At 44.9% G+C, this 21590-nt stretch overlaps 1 protein-coding gene across 1 annotated transcript; it reads left to right on the forward strand.

The window, feature by feature from the left end:
- Nucleotides 1-4636: 4636 nt before the first annotated feature.
- Nucleotides 4637-5992, forward strand: LOC115104730 (reticulon-4 receptor-like). Its single transcript, XM_065007745.1, has one exon. The coding sequence runs from the start codon at nt 4641-4643 to the stop codon at nt 5982-5984; it is 1344 nt and encodes a 447-aa protein (XP_064863817.1). The 5' UTR covers nt 4637-4640; the 3' UTR covers nt 5985-5992.
- Nucleotides 5993-21590: the final 15598 nt, after the last annotated feature.

A 21590-nucleotide genomic window follows, 5' to 3' on the forward strand; every position in this document is an offset into this window, starting at 1 on the left:
AAGAGCTGCTGGATATCAGAACAGCATTTACTCACCTCGATGAAGATTCTTTCTTTAATGAGTTCGATGCGAAGGATATACTGCTTCTCCGAGACCAGGCCCAAATCCCTGTCATTCATGTGAAGAAAAGACAGAAATACAGGGGGCGGAGATCGGGGTGCCTTGTGAGAATTCGTTGGCGAGTGGGTAAACCGCCTCTACCATCCGTTCTATTGGCCAACGTGCAATTGCTGGAGAATAAACTGGATAATCTCTGTTCAAGACTATCCTAACAATGGGACATTAAAAACTGTAATATATTAGGTTTCACCGAGTCGTGGCTAAACGACGACACAGATAATATACAGTTGGCTGGGATTTCTGTGTATCGGCAGGATAGAACAGCTATGTCTGGTAAGACGAGGGGTGGGTATGTGTGTCTTTTTGTCAATAACAGCTAGTGCGCGATGTCTAATATTAAGGAAGTCTCAAGGTATTGCTCGCCTGAGGTAGAGTACCTCATGATAAGCTGTAGACCACACTATCTACAATGAGAGTTTTCATCTATATTTTTCGTAGTCGTCTATTTATCACCACAAACCGATGTTGGCACTAAGACCGCGCTCATCCAGAAGTGGCACCCCTAGTGGCCAGGGACTTTAATGCAGGCAAATTTAAATCCGTTTTACATCATTTTTACCAGCATGTCACATGTGCAACCAGAGAAAAAAAAACTAGACCATTTTTACTCCACACACAGAGATCTATACAAAACTCTCCCTCGTCCTCCATTTGCCAAATCAAACCATAATTCTATCCTCCTGATTCCTGCTTACAAGCTAATTCTAAAGCAGGAAGTACCAGTGACTCACTCAATACAGAATATGTTCCGGGTTTCATCCAGTGGCAATGACCAGTATACCACCTCAATCACAGGCTTCATCAATAAGTGCATCGATGACGTCATCCCCACAATGAGCGTACGTAGATATCCCAACCAGAAACCAAGGATTACAGGCAACATCCGAAACCGAGTTAAAGGGTAGAGCTGCCGCTTTCAAGGAGCAGGGCACTAATCCGGTTGCTTATAAGAAATCCTGCTATGTCCTCAGACGAACCATCAAACAAGCAAAGAGTCAATACAGGATTAAGATGGAATCCTACTAACCGGCTCTGACACTTGTCAGATGTAGCAGGGCTTGCAAACTATTACAGACTACAAAGGCAAACCCAGCCAAGAGCTGCCCGGTGAGGTGAGCCTACCAGACAAGCCAAATGCCTTTTATGCTCAATTCGAGGCAAGCAACACTGAAGCGTGCATGTGAGCACCAGCTGTTCTGGACAAATGTGATCCCACTCTCCGTAGCCAATGTGAGCAAGACCTTTAAACAGGTCAACATTCGCGGGGCCAGGCGGATTACCAGGATGTGTCCTCAGAGCATGAATGGGCCAGCTGGCAAGTGTCTTCACTGACATTTTCAACCTCTCCCTGACCACGTCTGTAATACCTACATGTTTAAAGTAGACCACCGTAGTCCCTGTGCCCAAGAAAGTAAAGATACCCCCCCCCCCCGCCCCCTAACAAACAGATCACCAACCATTTTGAATCCCACCGTACCTTCTCCGCTATGCAATCTGGTTTCCAAGCTGGTCATGGGTGCACCTCAGTCACGCTCAAGGTCCTAACAATATCATAACCGCCATCGAGAAGAGACAATACTGTGCAGCTGTATTCATCGATTTGACCAAGGCTTTCGAATCTGTCAATCAACACATTCTTAACGGCAGACTCAACAGCCTTGGTTTCTCAAATTACTGCCTTGCCTGGTTCACCAACTACTTCTCAGACAGAGTTCAGTGTGCCAAATCGGAGGGCCTTTTGTCTGGACCTCTGGCAGTCTCTATGGGGGTGCCACAGGGTTCAAACTTTGGGCCAACTCTTTTCTCTGTATACATCAATGATGTCGCTCTTGCTGCTGGTGATTCTCTGATACACCTCTACGCAGATGACACCATTCTGTATACTTCTGGCCCTTCTTAGGGCACTGTGTTAACTAACCCCCAGTCGAGCTTCAATGCCATACAACTCTCCTTCCGTGGCCTCCAACTGCTCTTAAATGCAAGTAAAACTAAATGCATGCTCTTCAACCGATCGCTGCCCACACCTGCCCGCCCATCCAGCATCGCTACTCTGGACGGCTCTGACTTAGAATACGTGGACAACTACAAATACTTAGGTGTCTGGTTAGACTGTAAACTCTCCTTACAGACTCACATTAAGCATCTCCAATCCAAAATTAAATCTAGAATCGGCTTCCTATTTCTTAACACAGCCTTCTTCACTCATGCTGCCAAACATACCCTTGTAAAACTGACTATCCTACCGAACCTTGACTTCAGCGATGTCATTTACAAAATAGCCTCCAACACTCCAACAAAATTACTGAAGCTGGAGACTCATATCTCCCTCACTAGCTTTAAGCACCAGCTGTCAGAGCAGCTCACAGATGACTGCGCCTGTACATATCCCGTCTGTAAATAGCTCATCCAACTACCTCATCCTCATACTGTTATTTATTTTATTTATTTTGCTCCTTTGCACCCCAATATCTCTACTTGCACACTCATCGTCTGCACATCTATCACTTCAGTGTTTAATTGCTATATTGTAATTATTTCTCCACTATGGCCTATTCATTGCCTTACCTTCCTTTTCCTACATCATTTGCACACACTGTATATATACTTTTTTTCTATTGCATTATTGACTGTATGTTTGTTTATTCCATGTGTAACTCTGTGTTGTTGTTTGTGTCACACTGCTTTGCTTTATCTTGGCCAGGTCGCAGTTGTAAATGAGAACTTGTTCTCAACTAGCCTGGTTAAATATAGGTGAAATAAAGTTTAAAAATGTAAAAAATGCCTCCATGTTGCCAGTCTGACAGCCTTCGCAAATCTCACACATTTTAAATTGATCCAAGGTATTTATTAAAATCATATTACATTTCTCTTATTTTCTTCTAATAAGCTAATAAATTACAATGCACATCAATTGGCAAAAACCTGTAGTCCATATGATATTTTGGTGAGGTGGCATAGTCCTGCAAAGTAAGACTTTTCAGCACACAGTTTGTTTATGTTTTTTATGGATATTATGTTTAAGAAAACATATCTGTTTTATCAAATTGAGTTGTCCTTTACTATAAGAGTAAAGTATAGTAACTGTAGGAGGAAAGTGCATCCTGCACTGGACACGAGTTCTACTGTAGGCACTCATGTGATGTCAGTACTGATGTGAGAGCCCTATGCCAACTTTCCTTTCTCCACCCCATCACTCCTGATACCATTGAAGCAAGAAAATCCACTCTGAGATCTCTAGCACAGGCCAAGTGGCAATTCCCAGCTATCCTCAAATGTGATTTGCTCTGTTAGTCTGGAGCAAATTTTCTCAACCCACTAATGTTTTGTTAATTTGTCAAATAGTCCACCCCCCACTTCTGCATTCTCTCCCTACATCCCCCCTTTCTCTCACTCCACTCTGTCTCTTTCCCTATCTCTCTGGCCTGTGCTTCCAGAACAGGAATCAAAATGAAGTGGTCAAAAGCTACCAAATTTGGTGTGTATTCCAGCCGCTATCCACTTTATATGGTATGCTTTACTCATACAGGGAAATGTGGATGTTTTATGTGAATTGACTGAGTGAGTACATCATGTGTGCATTATATCCATTTCACTTAATAAATGTTGTTTTCTATAGTAAATCAAAACTCAATTTGAAGACATCATAAGGGGATTATATAGTAGTAAAACAGAGGAAGAAATTGTGATACTGCAGTAGTTGGAGAGCTGAACAGAGATGAAATGTTGAGGCAAAGTCAGTGAAAACTACACCAGGATCTTCTGCTCTGATTAGACTTGCACAACTGATTCCTTCTAATGATTGTAAATATCGCCATTTTATAGAGGGTGTTGTGTTCTGCTGCTTCATTCAACAAAATCCCAAAACGTAAAGATCTAAAGAGCACTACATTTGTAAAATCATGAATTCCATGCTCCTACTATTATTGTGTTTTATTTTCCATTGTTTAAATGTATTCTAGCTTTAATAGGTAAATTCAAACTTTATAAATGTACTGTGAGGTAGTTTAAGAGACTGTTTAAATATTCTACAGTATGTGTTAGATCAGCTTTCCCAAACTTGGTCCTGGGGCTCCCCCTGGGTGCACTACACAGGCGATTCAAATAATCAACCAGGACTGAGTTTGGGAAACCCTATGCTAGAACAAAGTCATACAATGTGATTTTAAACATAACCCTAACCTTAACCCTAGCCTTAACCACACTCTTAACCCTAATGCCTAACCCTAACCTTAAATTAGAAACAAAGAACACATTTTTTGGGTTCATACATTTTTACAATATAGCCAATTTTGACTTTGCACCTGGCCTACCTTAAAGGAAATTGCTCAGTTCTGCCTCAAGGACAAGACTCTATTCATGTTGTATGATTTACAGCAGGCTGGGTGTTTGGAAGTTAACACAAATTATTTTCTTCTAAGTCCAGCAGAACCCCAACATATTCTCATTACCCACTTGTTTATTCCTCTTTTGCAGTTGGCGAACTCTACTTTCTGGTCCTTTGGCTTCAGTCAGTGCCTCGGATGGAAGGTTGGGTGGAGGGCTGCCCAGCGCCATGCATATGCCACAGTGAGCCGCGGCCCACCTTGGCCTGCCAACAGCAGGGCCTCTACTCCATCCCCACAGAGATCCCCATTCACAGCCAGCGCATCTTCCTCCAGAACAACAAGCTTACCGTGGTCCGCTCCACCAGCTTCAGCCCCTGCAGAAACCTCACCGTACTCTGGCTCTACTCCAACAACATCAGCCACATCGAGGCTGGTGCCTTCTACGGCCTAGAGAGGCTGGAGGAGCTGGACATAGGGGACAATGACCTGAGGATCATCAGCCCCACTGCCTTCCGAGGCCTGTCTAGACTGCACACCCTGCACCTGCACAGCTGTGGCTTGTCTGTGCTGCCTGTAGGCGTTTTCAGGGGACTATTTTCCCTGCAGCACCTCTATCTCCAGGACAACAGCTTACTGACTCTCCATGACGATACTTTTCTGGACCTGGCCAACCTGACCTACCTGTTCCTCCACAACAACAGGATAAAGACTGTGACGGATCACATGCTGCGAGGCTTGGTGAGCTTGGACCGCTTGCTGCTGCATCAGAATCGAGTGACCTTCGTCCAGCGCAATTCTTTTCATGACCTACGCAAGCTGACCACTTTGTTTCTGTTCTTCAATAATCTAACAGTGCTGACAGGGGAGACCATGGATCCACTGGTGTCCCTCCAGTACCTGCGTCTGAATGGGAACCAGTGGATCTGTGACTGCCGGGCCAGGACCCTGTGGGACTGGTTTAAGGGATTTAAAGGGTCTAGCTCAGAGCTTGAGTGCCATGTTCCGGCCAGACTGTCCGGAAAAGACCTGAAACAGCTAAAGATCCCTGACCTGGAAGGTTGCTATGACAGCTCTGACCATACTTGGATTAGCGTGTTCAGTTCCAAGACACGATCTGGAAAACTCACCACGGAGAGTCCACTTAGGGCTGGTATTCCCAGGTGCTGCCTCTCAGATAAAGACAAGTCGTCCATCATCTCCAGTAAGGGTCTCCCAGATCCCTCCTCCTACAACAGTAGACAAATCACCAACGATCCTCTGAAGGAGAAAGAGAACATCTCCAAAACGAAGCTGTTGGAAGCTGACCCCAACAAACCCCAGAACAAACATAGTTTGAACGATGGGCCAGTGGGAACATTATCTAACAACCTGGACCAGTCCTCAGAGGATCTAAGCCCCTCCAATGACCCTGAAAATAAGAAAAGGTGTGCAAAGGAGAACATGTCAGACCCTCTGTGTCTCAAGTCCCACGGATCTACAATTGGAGCATGGAGGCTTGTCTTTCTGCCTGTGTTTTGGCTATCCTTAGACTTCTGTTAGAAGTTACAATAACAGAGGGATAATATGGGCCAGTGTAAGGCCAGTGCAGGAGGCCCTGCTAAGTGCCAAGGGTGGGAAAGGGGAACAGAACTTTCAGTCAAGTAACTTCCAAAATAATGGAAACACTTGACTAAATGAGGGATACAAAGTATTCTGAAAGCAGGGGCTTTCACACAGGTTTGGTTCCTGATTTAATTAGGCACTTAACATCCCGTCATGATCAATCTGCCATCTTCAGTGGCCGTACATTTAGTGTGATATGGCCTCACCAGAAGTCAGGGCATTGATATTTTTTGCACTTTGCGGTGCAGAGCAGAGCTGTTGTGAAGGAAATTGTCAGGGAAGTAAGTTTGTGTTTATATAGGACCTCTCACCCCTAGCTACTGTCAACCAATCATATTAATGCAGAGCTATACAGAGAATTACAGAGCGCACAGCGATGCTGTACAGAGCTCAATTTGATCTCCGCAAGCCTTCGCATTTATGGAGCAAGCATAAATTGGCCTTTAGAGTCATCTTTAAAATGACTGGGCAGGCCTTTATTTTTGCCAATAATTTGGCTACCATGGCTATGCCCCCATCCATAGGACATGAGTGGTCACTGAATGGTTTGTTGAACATGAAAATTATGTAAACCATATGCCATGGCAGTCTCAGTCACCAGATCTCAACCCATTTGAACACTTATGGTAAATTCAACATAACACCAAATTATTGAATTTCTCGTGGAATGGTGTCGCATACCTCCAATAGAGTTCCAGACACTATAATATATTCCAAGGTGCAATGAAGCTGTTCTGGATTGTGGTGCCCCAACACCCTATTAAGACACGTTATGTCCGTGTTTCCTTTATTTTGTCAGTTACATGTAGATCTGATGATATGAATTTGAAAAGAGAATTGGAAGAGCTAAAAAAAAAGACAAATCAACAAATGGATGCCTTTCAACAGTATGTCCATTCCAAATGTATATATGTAATGGATTTGTTCCCAGGTGATACTGTATGTTCTGCCCAGCTATAAAGCACTTATTCTGGGAGGCCCTATCCTCTCTAGGTTTACTCTGCCAATGGTGGTGATTGGTTATTACAAAGACATTGAAACAGCACACGCTGTTTAAAACTAAGAATGTTTTCAGGTTTCCTTCATGACAACCCCAAAGATGTGATAGATCGTATTCCTCCATTTATTTTTGTTAATCTTTTTTTAGAGTGGAACATTGATTTAAATGCTATTTTTATGTTTATAAGTGTAAACGTAAGACAAATACTTAATGTTTCTTGTCACGCTGTGGTTATGGGTAGCATTCTCAAAAGAGTACTGTCTATTTGTTCACTGAAGTTGCTGTGTACTATAGATATGCATTTTATTTTACTTGTGTAAAAGTATAAATATATTGCAAATAAAGTATTCTTTTTCTTACATTCGTTATGCTATTTATTCAAGCAAATAAAAAAAAGTATAGTCACCAGCTTGCTTTGTATGAGTAGGAAATATAGCCTCCTACTGTGGGCTCCTGAGTGGTGCAGCGGTATAAGGCACTGCATCTCAGTTTTAGAGGCGTCACTGCAGCCTGGTTCGAACCCAGGCTGTATCACAACTGGCCGCGTTCAGGAGTCCCATTGGGCTGCGCACAATGTGCCCAGCGGTCTAGGCCGTCATTGTAAATAAAAATGTGTACTTAACTGACTTGCCTAGTTAAATAAAGGTTAAAAAAGGGGACAGACAACATTGCAGTCTTGTCTCTGGCAGCTTTGTAACATAATAACACTTTCTATTTAGATAAATACAATGTTTAACCTGCTGAGAGCAAACCACTCATTTTTCTTGATCACGATGGAATGTGTAAATACAAGATCTAATTATGTCAAAACCCATGAGCGAGACCTGCTGGAAACACGATGACACAGACATAAATCAATGTGGGGTCACTGATGCACCGGTCAATTCAAGGTCAATCAGAGGGATATTGACAACTTATTAAGTTTAATGATGCATATCTGATTTCATAGAAGGGTATGACTGACTCCATTCATTTAAATGGACTTTCAAATTCATATTTTTAGTCCAATTGTTGCTGGATTTCAAACCAATTTAATCGCACCACTCCCAGAAGTATTAGCCAATATAACAGCAATAACATGATACTTAGTACAGAAAATCTGAATAATGTAACATATTATAGCAATAGATGTCTATGTATAGTTGCCTGTGAGCATTATAGTAGCGTTTCGTTTCTGCGTTTTTGTTGTTTAAAGTTGTCTATTCCAAAATAAAGGATGGAAACATACCACACTGCATCTTGGTCCACTCCTTATAATGATCATGACAGAAGATCCCACCACAAACGGACCAAGCAGCGTGGCCAGGAGGAGAAGACATCCTGGACTTGGGAGGAGATAATGGCAGGAGACGAAAGCCTTCCATGGAAGCAGATGCAGGAGGATCAACGGTGACTCAGAAGTTCACGACCACGACGGAAGCCTGAGGCAGCCCACAAAACATTTTTTGGGGGGGATACACAGGTTGGTCGGCGAAGAGGAATATTGGGATAGACTGAGCGAGGAGTATTGTGAGATAGTTGAGGGGAGGGATGAGGTAGAGTGGATGTTTTGAGTGTCTGGAGCAAGACAGTCGCCGTGAGGAGCGTGGGACCAGTCAGGGACCATGTTTTAGTGTCTGGAGCCAGACAGTCGCCGTGAGGAGCGTGGGACTAGTCAGGGACCATGTTTTGCGGAGATACGCAATGTGTCTCCAGTGCGCATCCACAGCCCGGTGCGTTCTGTGCCAGCTCCTCGCAATTGCCGTGCGAAAGTGAGCATCCAGCCAGGATGGATTGTACCGGCTCAGCACTCCTGGTCTCCAGTACGCATCCTCGGTCCAGGATATCCTGTGCCGGCTCTACGCACTGTGTCGCCAGTGCACCTTCACAGCCCAGTGAATCCTGTGCCAGCGCCCCGCACTTGCCTGGCTAAAGTGAGCATCCAGCCTGGACGCGTTGTGCCAGCTCTATGCTCCAGACCTCCAGTGCGCCTCCACGGCCCAGTATATCCTGCGCCGGCCATACGTACTGTGTCTCTAGTGCGCCTCTACAGTCCAGTACGTCCTGTGCTTCCTCCCCGCACTCGCCCTGAGGTGCGTGTCATCAGCCCGGTGCCACCTGTACAGGTCCCACGCATCATGCCTCAAGTGCGCCTCCATAGTCCAGTACGTCCTGTGCCTCCTCCCCGCACTCGCCCTGAGGTGCATGCCATCAGCCCGGTGCCACCTGTACCGGTCCCACGCATCAGGCCTCCAGTGCGCCTCCACAGTCCAGAGCTTCTGGTGACAGTTCCCAGTCCTGAGCTTCTGGCGACAGTTCCCAGCCCGGCGACGGTCTGTGGTCCGGAGCATCTGGCGACGGTCTGCGGTCCGGAGCATCCGGCGACCGTCTGCGGTCCGGAGCCTCTGGCGACGGGGGTACTGTCACGCCCTGACCATAGGAGCCTCTGGCGATAGGGGGGAGGGGGGTACTGCCACTCCCTGACCATAGAGAGCATTTATTCTCTATGTTGGTTAGGTCGGGGTGTGATTTAAGGGTTGGTTATCTAGGTGATTTATATTTCTATGTTGATCTAGTATGGTTCCCAATCCGAGGCAGCTGTTTATTGTTGTCTCTGATTGGGGTTCATATTCAGGTAGCCATTTTCCCATTGTGCATTGTGGGATCTTGTCTATGTATAGTTGCCTGTGAGCATTGTAGTAGTTTCGTTTGTTCGTTTTGTTGTTTAAAGTTTTCTATTCCAAAATAAAGGATGGAAACATACGACGCTGTATCTTGGTCCACTCCTTATAACAATCGTGACATTAAATGCCTTGTTCAAGGGTACAGACAGCAACCAGCAACCTTTTGGTTATTGACTCAACACTGTCAACCGCTAGGCTACCTGCCACCCCATAATTAATTTTAGTCCACTTCTGACAGTTTCTGTGCTGCATTAAACCTATGAGAACACAGCTACATTATATGCTTTAGGCATCTGCCAGCACATAGCAAAAAGAGGCAGTAATGTAATGGTAAATGTACCTCTTGCATATGGTTCCTTTCCAAATAGTATCATCTAAGCTATCATTGTCATCATTGCTATTACATTCAGAGGAATACACACATTTCTTGGCATAATGTACAGTAGGTTAAACAGATTAACAAAAAAATGCAGGATATTTTGCAGCCAATATATTTTTCTTAAGGCAAGTCAATCATACAAACTCAATGAAGGTTAACTTTCTAATAGGAATGAGTTCAGGTGGGTCTTCGCGCTTCAACAAACAAAGGAAAGGAGGGCTGCTCAACAACCATGACAATAATTATGAGAATGGCTTACCAAGAAAAACTAACTAATTCCAAAAGGACTAATTCAAAGTAAAAAGGAGTTTGAGAACTGCTAACTTTAATCCACTGTACAGGATGCGAACAGAAGTAGTGACGTTTTGACGTCAAGCTGATGTCTTCCGGAGTGACCTGACCATTGCACTTAGCTCCTATTTATAGCTTACTGGCCCATTGAGACACAACACTTGTATTTTTTTTTAAATTATAATATGTTTCAAGGTAAATGGCAGGTTACAGCACAAAATAATTACATAAATAGTGTGTCTCGTTAATCAACAGGCCATGTAAAAATATACATTGGTGATATTCTGTGAATCCGGATTCATAGACACCCAAATATCACCTATGTACAGTATATTTTGACATGGCCTATTGACTAACGAGACACACTATTTTACCTTGAAACATATCATTATACTTGTTTTACATTGTTGTTTCACAATGGGCTATTAGGCTATAAATAGGAGTTAAGTGCAATGATCAGGTCACTGAGGAAGATGTCAGTTTGACGTCGAAACACCAGTCGTCTGTTCTCATCCTGTACAGTGAAATAAAGTGAGCAAAATAAATCACTCTGCCTTTTTTTATCGGGTGTTCCAACTCAATCTTGTCTCATCGCTGCAACTCCCCAACCGGCTCGGAAGGAGAAGGTTGAGTCATGAGTCCTCCTAAACATGACCCGCCAAACTGAACTTCTTAACACCTGCCTGCTTAATCCAGAAGCCAGCCGCACCAATGTGTCGGAAGAAACACCGTTCACCGTTCAACTGACGGCCGGGGTCAGCCTACAGGCGCCCAGCCCGCCACAAGGAGCACGATGAGCCAAGTAAAGCCCCCGGCCAAAACCTCCCCTAAGGTGCTGGACCAATTGTGCGCCGCCCTATGGGACTCCCGATTACAGACAGTTGTGATACAGCCAGAGATCGAACCTGGGTCTGTAGTGATGACTCTAGACCACTGCGCCACTCAGGGGGTCCAGTCCAACAAATTTTTACTTCTAATTAGTCCTTTTGGAAGTTGTTCTTGGTAAGCCATTCTCATTTCTAATAGGAATATTTAATAAATTCAATATTTAACCTTAAAAATAATTTTAGATGCCATTCACTGGACCACAGACACATGTTTTTGAGTAAAATAGTTGTTAACGGTTTCAACATATACTTGCAATGATGCATATAATGAACACTAGTAATTGTATCTCAATTTTTCGAAATAGATCCCATTTGTATACCATAAAGCAATTTTAGGAACACATGAATCATTCAGGAACACAAACATTTTCAGGAACGATACTGTAAAGGTCTACGGAAACATTACAGGACCAATAATAGACAAATTATTTTATTTGCATTACTCATTACTCAGAACCTTGAGATAGGATCTTAATTTGATCACCCTGTTGGAGCAGAACTTTCTTGCAATACAGAAAATGTAACATTTGTTGTGTATTTTAGGTTTTAAAACACTTCTGAAGTTTGTAATTTCCACTTTGAAATTTCAGACTTCATTTTCCCCTTACGAAAAATGTATCAACCCTTACAAAAAAGTCCATTAATTGTAATCCATATAAAAATTCCAATTTCTGTTGCTGCTGTGAGAAGCAGAGTCAAATTAAGATACACCTTCCGGAAGGTCAAGAACACCAGGGATGAATAGGATACTCCCACATAAATAGGAAATTAAATCCCTATTCGAATAGCTCCAGAAATACAGAGCACAAATAAATCCCAAGTGCGTTTTAGCTGCATTATTCTTTACCATGGCTTTAGCTATAACAACTGTACTGCAATGACTCAAATAATAATAATTGAACCCCGTTTATATATGTTGTAAATAAAAGTCATCTGATCATTTAAAATGCTTTTCATTGAGGTCAATACAGTACCTCACAAAAAAATATTATTATATTATTGCTGTTTGTCACGCCCTGGTCTTAGTATTTTGTGTTTTCTTTATTATTTTGGTCAGGCCAGGGTGTGACATGGGTTATTTATGTGGTGTGTTTTGTCTTGTTTTTTTGTAGGTTATAGGATTGTGGTGTAGTATAGTTGTCTAGAAAAGTCTATGGTTGCCTGGAGTGGTTCTCAATCAGAGGCAGGTGTTTATCGTTGTCTCAGATTGGGAACCATATTTAGGCAGCCATATTCTTTGAGTGTTTCGTGGGTGATTGTTCCTGTCGCTGTGTTTGTTTGCACCAGATTAGGCTCAGTCACTTTGGATTTTATTTTTTCCTTGTTTTGGAAGAGAAGAGAACGAGCGCCATTCTCCTTGCGGAGATGGTGCTAAATACATCAACACGGTCGGTCCCTGGGATTGGGCTGGCCAACACGATTCGGTTTGCTTAGAAGGAAAAGGAGTTGGAGCCTTTAGGACGGGAAACTTTTGGAAGGATAATATTGATGGGGATTCTAAAGCTGACGGTGAAGGACGTGTTTTGTTTCCAAGGCAACTCGTTGGAGGGAGCATACGACGTGGCACTATATACAGAGGAGAAACACGATGATATCCTGAGAAGGGCAAGAGCAGTGAGAGGTGAGAGGCCGATGAGCCACTATGAAATAACAAGCCTGGCGAAGAACAACTTTAGGGTTGTAACTGTCAACATTTACAACCCATACATTAAGGACGAAGAGGTGAGGGCCTTTTTGGGGAGATACATGGATAACGTCTCCTCAGCAAGGCACCTCAAAGACTCCCTTGGGTTTTGGAATGGGAGGAGAGGTTTCCAGGCCCTCCTCAGAGAGGACCCAAAGGGACATGGTGGCTACCTCCATCCTCCTGCTATGTTCTCCCAAGGGGCTGACAGGGGGACGTTGTTTTATGCACGTCAGCCCCCATTTTGCAGGCGCTGTATGGCCTATGGCCACATATTCGCTTCGTGCAGCACAAGAAAATGCAGATTTTGTGGATCTGAGGAACACGAGGCGAGGGATTGTGACAAGCCTAAGGCGTGCCACGGGTGTGGCTCGTCAGCACACCTGTGGCGGGGGTGCCCGGCCCGTCAGAGGTCATATGCGTCTGCGGCTGGGGGGGGCGCAGGAGCGGGGGATGGGGGAAGAAGAGGGGAAGGAAGCACGCCTCATGACCAGAGTACAGGTCCAGAGGGGAAGGCCGCAAGGAAGGAGGAGGAGCAAGAAGCGGCGGATGGAAGAGAGAAGGAAACGGAAGGCACGGGAGTAGGAGAACCAGGGAAAGCGGCGGAAGAAGGCAACCGAGTGGAGGAGCATGAGAGAGAAGAAAGCGAGGAAGGAGTGTTGGAGAAGGAGACGGTGGAAGAGCAAGTGGACTGGGGGGAAGGTGCCCTGGTGGAAGAGATGAGGGGTATGGTGGAGGAGCTGGCGGGGGGGAGGGTGGTATCTCTCCACTGCTGCCATCACCAAAGAAGAGAATGAAGAGGAGGGTGCGATTGGCCGACAGTGAGAGGGAGGGGATGGCCAAGAGAGTGATGGGGGTGGGAGAAACCTCTGGGTTGCTGCTGGTTTCCCCAGGCCCTCAACTTCTGTTGGGTGGGGACACACCTAACAAGACTCAGGACTGGGTACAGGAGGAGGTGGGGAGTTTTTTGTTTGAGGACTCAGCCTCCCCGATTTTTTTCCAAACCAGCTGCAGCAGGAGTGTAGGGGTAGACCCAGGGTGCAGGAGCCCAGAGCCAAACACTATTCCTGCATCCTGGGTTGGTGAGATGGAGGAAGAGGGGGGAATGTTGGGAGTACGGATGGTGTTCTCACCGGTGGATATGGAGCAGGGGAGCATCGGGTGAGTCTCCTGTTTTTGTTTTTTTCTGTCTGGGTTTAGAATTTGAGTGTATTACATGTTTTATTTTATTTTTCTTGGGGTCTAATTTTACTTTTGTTAGTTTAAATGTAAGGGGTTTAAGGGATTGTGTTAAGAGGAGGGCGGTTTTTAGTTATTTGGAGGGTGTGGGGTTTGATTTTTGTTTTTTACAGGAGGTTCACCTGAGGGATGGAGAGGATGTAAGTAGGTTTAAGAGGGAGTGGGACAAGGGGGAGTCGGTTTGGGGTATTGGGGGTGCACTCATCGGGGGTAGGGATTTTGTGTGGGCACAGGGAGGTAAAAGTGGAGGATTCTTTGTGGTAATGCAGGGGAGGGTTATAGGGGTGGATGTCACGATAAGGGATTGTAAATTTAGATTAGTGGTGGTGTATGGGCCACAGGTGGTGGCAGACAGGAGGGAGATGGTGGACTGTCTGACGCCCCTGTGTGTCACAAATAGGAAATTAGTGATGGGGGGGATTTTAATACAGATTTAGGAATAGGGGGGGATAGCAGTGCAGTGCCATTGCCGGGCTAATGGCTTGCCATGGTCTGGTAGATGGTGGTCTGCACACTACTCCGAAAATGGCCGGTCCTACATGGCGCAACTCCAGGGGGGTTGAGCGGAGGCTCGACTATATTTTTGTACCCAGGTCTTTGGGTAAGTTGTCTGGGCGGCTGTTGCCTGTTTTCTTTTCGGATCACGACGGGATGCTCCTGCAGGTGGGGTCGCCAGTCTGCCTCTTTGGTAGGGGGTACTGGAAGTTAGATCGGGATGTGCTGGAGGAGCATGCTTTTGTTGACGGGTTTTATGGTTTCTTTTGGAGGCTTGAAGGCCTCCGGTCCATGTGCGAGGGGGTGTTAGAGTGGTGGGAATTAGTTAAGGTGAGGATTAGGGCTTTTATAATAGGGTATTGCAAGAGGAAAAAAAGGGAGGAGAGGAGGGAGGTGGATCGTATCCAAAGGTTAATTGAACTCGAATACGCAGCTCAGGCGCAGCTCAGGGAGTTGCAGGAGCGGAAGGCTCGAGCTTTCCTGGAACGTGCGCATAGTGGCTTTCTAGAACATAATGAGACTTGTTCTGCTATGTTCTTTAAGTCGGTTAGGGCCAGACAGAGTAGGAAGGTAATGCATGGCGTTAGGGAAGAAAATGGTAGTATAGTTAGAGAACCAGAGGATATGGTCAGGGTGACAACTGATCATTTCCAAGGTTTATTTAAGGAAAGGGAAATAGATGTAGAGCAGGGAAATGTGTTTCTAGAACACTTGTCCAGGCGGTTGCCGGAGGACATTAGAGAAGTGATGGAGGCCCAGATTTCACTAGAAGAGGTTGAGAGCGCTCTTAGGAGGATGGGAAAAGGGAAGGTGCCTGGGATAGATGAGCTGCCGGCTGAGTTTTATCTCAAGTTTTGGGGTATACTTGGACCAGTGGTCCTCGAAGTCTTGAAGGCCATCCTTGAGACGGGGGTCCCGGGGGATCAATGGCTGTTGGTGTGCTGTCACTTTTATATAAGAAGGGGGAAGTAACAGACCTTGGCAACTGGCGGCCGTTGACCATGCTGTGTGTAGATTACAAGCTACTTGCAAAGGTTTTAGCAGACCGGTTGCGCACAGCCCTTCCCTACGTCGTCCATGAGGATCAGACGTGCGGGGTAGAGGGCCGCTCTATTAGATGGAACCTACAGTTAATCAGGGACTCCATCGCTTGGGTTGAAGATAGAGGACTGCCTTTAATGGTAGCAGCACTAGATCAGGCGAAAGCCTTTGATCGCGTGAATAGATCCTTTTTATTCAGAGTGTTAGGTCGATTAGGATTTGGGGAGAAGTTCATAGGATGGATTCGTACATTCGTACATGTCGGAGCGGGGTGCCGAGTTAGTGTAAATGGTCACTTGGGTGACGTTTTTGACCTCTCGTCTGGGGTCAGGCAGGGGTGCCCACTCTCGGCTCTCCTCTTCGTTCTGTACATGGAGCCTCTGGGGGCTGCCATTAGGGCAGACACAGGGGTGGAAGGCTTGTTGATCCCTGGAAGTGGTGGGCTGCGTGTTAAGATGACGCAGTACGCCGACGACACTTCCTTGCTGCTGTGCAAGGACTCGTGCCTGACAAGGTCCCTTGCCATCTTTGGGGATTTCACCCGAGCGTCGGGAGCAGTTCTGAACCATGCAAAGTCTTCCGTCAAGTTTTTCGGAAGATGGCGTGGTAGAACGGATGTGCCTGGGGGGTTATCTCTCTGTGAGGGGGTCCTGAGGATTCTCGGGGTCCATTTTGAGACCTCCGGCTCAGCGACGCTGAACTGGAACATGCGTATCGCAGTGGTACAGAGGAAGCTAGCAATGTGGAAGGCTAGGTATTTGTCTTTTATGGGCAAAGTCCTGGTCCTAAAGGTGGATGTGTTGCCGTCTCTTTTGTATTTGGCGTACATCTACCCATTGCCGGCTTGTCTGAGGAGGCCTCTAGTGAGGCTTGTGTTTCAGTTCATGTGGAGTGGCAGGTGCGAGTGGGTCGCCAGGGCACACATGATCTGTCCCATCGGGGAGGGAGGTAGGGGGGGTACCACATTTCCCCCTCAAGCTGGACACAATTTTTGTTTCTTTCTTGTTAACGGAGCTTGCTCATCCAGTGATACACCCATCCGGTTACCTCCTGCGGGTCTTCTTCTCGTATCAGGCGAGAAGCGTAATGGTGTGGTCTAACACGGGTCCTCGGGCGGAACAGCTGCCGTGGCACTTTGGTCATGCGGCCAAGTGGCTGCGTGCGCACCCTGAGGTTGAAGTTGCCCGAGTAGGTTTAGATCACAGGCACCTGTACGAGGAGGTCAGAAAGGCAGGGAGTCCGGCGCCTGTAGTGGGCATCTCGGAAGTGGTCTGGGAGGGAGTGCAGGCGCGGGGTCTGGACAACAGGCTCAAGGACCTGAATTGGTTGAGCCTCTATAAGTGCTTGCCGGTACGTTCCATCATGTACCGGTATAGTTTGGAGCAATCCCCCACCTGTCCAAGATCCCATGTCTTTTGGGACTGTGCCTTTGCCGGAGTAGTATGGGCTAGGGCACGGGTGTTGTTAGGTTTGGTAAGGGGGATTTTGTATTGACGTGGGCCAGGTTAGAGAGAGGTGTAGGGAGAGCGAGAGGGACGGATAGGGACAGGTTTCTGCTCTGGCTTCTCATGAGTCTCTTTAAACGGGGGCTGTGGGAAGCCAGGCAGAACATGGTGAAGACAGGGAGAGATTGGGGGGTGGAAGGGATAGTGAGGAGGGTGGAAGGAGATTTGAGGGGGAGGATGAATAGGGAGGAGAGGAAGTGGGGGCAGCATGCTGCTCGGGAGAGGTGGAAGGGGGGTTTAGGGCTGGGTGTCATTTAGATTTGTAAGGGGATAGATTAGGGACGGGGAGAAAGGGAAAGGTAGTTTGTAGGGTGACGGGGAGGGAAGATGCTCCCCTGAGGTTTTGTTTGGGGTTTTTGTTTTGTTTAGTTAAATTAAAATACCATTGTTGGAGTATGTATGAAAATGATGAGTTGTAAAGAATGAATGGTATTGAAGGTAATAAATTATTTTTTATTTTAAAAAAAATAGGGCTGTTTTGGTTTTTCACGTTACGTTTAGTGTTTTTTTGTATTGTTCGTTTTTATCTTTATTAAAGATGTATCGAGATAACCACGCTGCATTTTGGTCCTCCTCTCTTCCGACGGAAGAAAACCTTAACACTGTTAGTACATTTACAATGTTCTTAAGGTGTGATGACATTTAAAAAGACTGATCAACAAGAGGTCTGACCACTTTATTGACAATGTCCTCACTGCAGAGCATGGATGATGTAGTTGAATGTCCCAGCCTAGCCCACCAATCATTGCCATTAGTCAAACCTGAACATTAAAGCTGGAATCGTTAATGGTGAAACCACCACATCCATTCCATCTTTAAATAATATTCATGTTCATGGATATAATCATTCACTTCCTGTTTGGTGACATGAGTATGGCCTGGCACTGCAGTAAGTGTCATACATATCCAGCTACTGTTAATAGAAATGTATCACCAAGGGCAACACATTCTTCATCCATCTTTAATTAATTCATCGTTACTGTAGGACACTTGGTCTGAAATGATGTAGGCCATATGAAATATTGATCATATTGTCCACTGTGGTTGTTGAAAACGCATTAGTGTACCGCAAATAATTATTCCAATAATGAGTTAGATGGTATCATTTGTCAATCATTTCTCTCTTCTGGAGTCTAATTTGCATAGAAGAAAGAAACCACGGTGAATAGGCCTATGTACTGTACAGTCTAAGAACCTTTGTGAAACCAAAGTGTATCTACAGTTAGGGCCTGACGGCCATGTCGTCAGATGTTCTACTCAAACGAGCTTTTCAACAATCAACATTACCTATTCTTTTTACCTACCTGCTGCTAGACTTCTTTGAATAACGCACTTGATTCGTTTTGTTGTTGTTGATATAACACAGTAGATAAACTTCTAACACGAATGGCTTGTCACAATCTCACACTCATTCAATATTCAGAACATGAAACCTTGCAGAAGTTATCCTGTCTCCCTAAGAGAGCCGATTTGTGCCTCGTCTGTTACGTCTTAGTACTACCACTCCAACTTTTCAAGCTGAGGGACTTTTCTCTCTCGTGTCTCGTACGGAGTTGAATAGTTTAATGGAATAAAGTGACACGATTAGTCCTGCTCCATAGAGGATTGATATTTAAACCTGGCTCCTGCCCCATCCATTAATCAAAGGGAGGTCAGTTAAGAACAAATTATTATTTTCAATGACAGCCTAGGAACAGTGGGTTAACTGCCTTTTTCAGGGGCAGAACAACAGATTTTTGCCTTGACCACACTGCATTTGTCTTGGGATAAATCCTCTGACTCTGCAGTTTATATACCCCAACTGCACTTGAGTAGGTAGAGACTCCATTTCAAAAACAAAAGAACAGATAGACTCTAAACTTTGTTATCATTCACCACACGATTCAGCTGACGTGCATTAATCAAATCATTTTTATCTCTTCAACAACAACTTCCCACTAGACGCCAGATATTACCCCCTTGAGGGGTGCCCCGTTCCAAGGAGACACACACGACAGGTCAAATGTATAAAAGAAGCAGAAGTACAAAACAATCGGAACAAGCCGGCCTCTCGTGATCCTCACAACCTTCCCTTTACCCAGCACTCTCTCAAACGGATTCTTCAAGATTGGTAATCCGATCAGATGCTCCTTATTAACAAACCATACTCCTAGATGATACGAAGGGACCTTCTCAGCACTGTTCACTACTTTGCTCCGTTTTCCATTCTTTTGGATAATATTCAAATTCTCCTGAATTCTACTGCCATTCAATTCACAATCCACTTCAACGTCCGCATTCGCCAACTTCTCCTTGCAGCGTAGCTGCCGGAAGTGAGCTGATAACTCCTTTTTGTATGGTGCACATGGCTCGTTAAGCTCATCAGGCTCAGGTGTGGTAGCTCCCAGGTTTGCTGGTTGCCATGGTGACCAACAAGGGGTTCTATGATTAAAAAATTAAGAAGCAACAGAGAAGAAAAAGCAAACTAAAAGAACTGCGAAGCAAGGACTCAGAAAGGGATTCTACAGGAACATGAATGAGGACAGAGCACGGAGATTAGCCCCACGGCAGCTAATCCTGTGAACCCACCATGGCTACTCCCACCTCCAGTAGTTGATCCAGAAGTGTTTTTTTAACATGTATTTTTTTTATTTCACCTTTATTTAACCAGGTAGGCTAGTTGAGAACAAGTTCTCATTTACAACTGCGACCTGGCCAAAATAAAGCAAAGCAGTTCGACACAAACAACAACACAAAGTTACACATTGAATAAACAAACATACAGCCAATAATACAATAGAAAAAGTCTATATACAGTGTGTGCAAATGAGGTAAGATAAGGGAGGGATAAGGCAATAAATAGGCCAGAGTGGAGAAATAATTACAATATAGCAATTAAACACTGGAGTGATAGATGTGCAGAAGATGAGTGTGCAAGTAGAGATACTGGAGTGCAAAGGAGAAAAATAAAATAAAAAAATAACAGCATGGGGATGAGGTAGTTGGATGAGCTATTTACAGATGGGCTATGTACAGGTGCAGTGATTTGAGAGCTGCTCTGACAGCTGGTGCTTAAAGTTAGTGAGGGAGATATGAGTCTCCAGCGTCAGTGATTTTTGCAGTTCGTTCCAGTCATTGGCAGCAGAGAACTGGAAGGAAAGGCAGCCAAAGGAGGAATTGGCTTTCGGGGTGACCAGTGAAATATACCTGCTGGAGCGCGTGCTACGGTTGGGTGCTGCTATGGTGACCAGTGAGCTGAGATAAGGCGGGGCCTTACCTAGCAAAAACTTATAGATGACCTGGAGCCAGTGGGTTTGGAGACGAATGTGAAGCGAGGGCCAGCCAATGAGCGCATACAGGTCGCAGTGGTGGGTAGTATGTGGGGCTTTGGTGACAAAACGGATGGCACTGTGATAGACTGCATCCAATTTGCTGAGTAGAGTGTTGGAGGCTATTTTGTAAATGACATCGCCAAAGTCAAGGATCGGTAGGATAGTCAGTTTTATGAGGGTATGTTTGGCAGCATGAGCAAAGGATGCTTTGTTGCGAAATAGGAAGCCAATTCTAGATTTAATTTTGGGATTGGAGATGCTTAATGACGACACCATTCGTTAAATACAATAACGATTAGCCACAATAGTGGAATTTGCAGTTTGCCTTCAAAATAAAAGTATGTCATTGACAGTGATGTAAATGAATACAAATAGTAGAATTATGCCATACTTTTATTTTTAAGGCTAACCGCAAAGTACACTATTGTAGGAGGCAGTTCTCATCCCATTACCACACAAACACCTTGATGTAGATTTTTTTATTGTGGCTAGCTTCACATAGATGGGTCTGACCACCATTAATCAAATAAGAACTGTCTTATAAATTAGAGTTATTTTAGACGATGACACCTAGCTCTATAGTTACCTGAGCTAGTTTTTGGGGAAGAACATTGTTTGCATTTTCTCATGACCAGCACTGTAGGTGTGCGAGACTATTTTACCAGCGTCATAACATATGTATTGATGAATTGTTGTGACATATGAAATGTGAGTGATAGTGTAATCAATGTGTAATAACTATGTAAAAAATGTATGAACGAGTTAAATTATTATCTGACATGCAGCCATATTCAGGTCCTGATTGGTCAACAAGCTTATTTGACAGGTCAAATAGTGGTACTTGACACGTCAAATAGTGTTGACGTATATCTTTTTTTGACACGCAATGACCCAAACGGCGTTCCATAGAAATCCTGGTTGATAATGAAACGACTGAACAAATTAACCACGAAACAGCACAGCAAGTAAGTGAAAGAAATAGGTTTTGATTATGCTTTACTGGTAATGGGGACATACATAAATGCCAGCAAAATAACTTTTTGGTCAG

The sequence above is a fragment of the Oncorhynchus nerka genome, linkage group LG22, assembly GCF_034236695.1.
Source record: "Oncorhynchus nerka isolate Pitt River linkage group LG22, Oner_Uvic_2.0, whole genome shotgun sequence".
Classification (NCBI taxonomy): Eukaryota; Metazoa; Chordata; class Actinopteri; order Salmoniformes; family Salmonidae; genus Oncorhynchus; species Oncorhynchus nerka.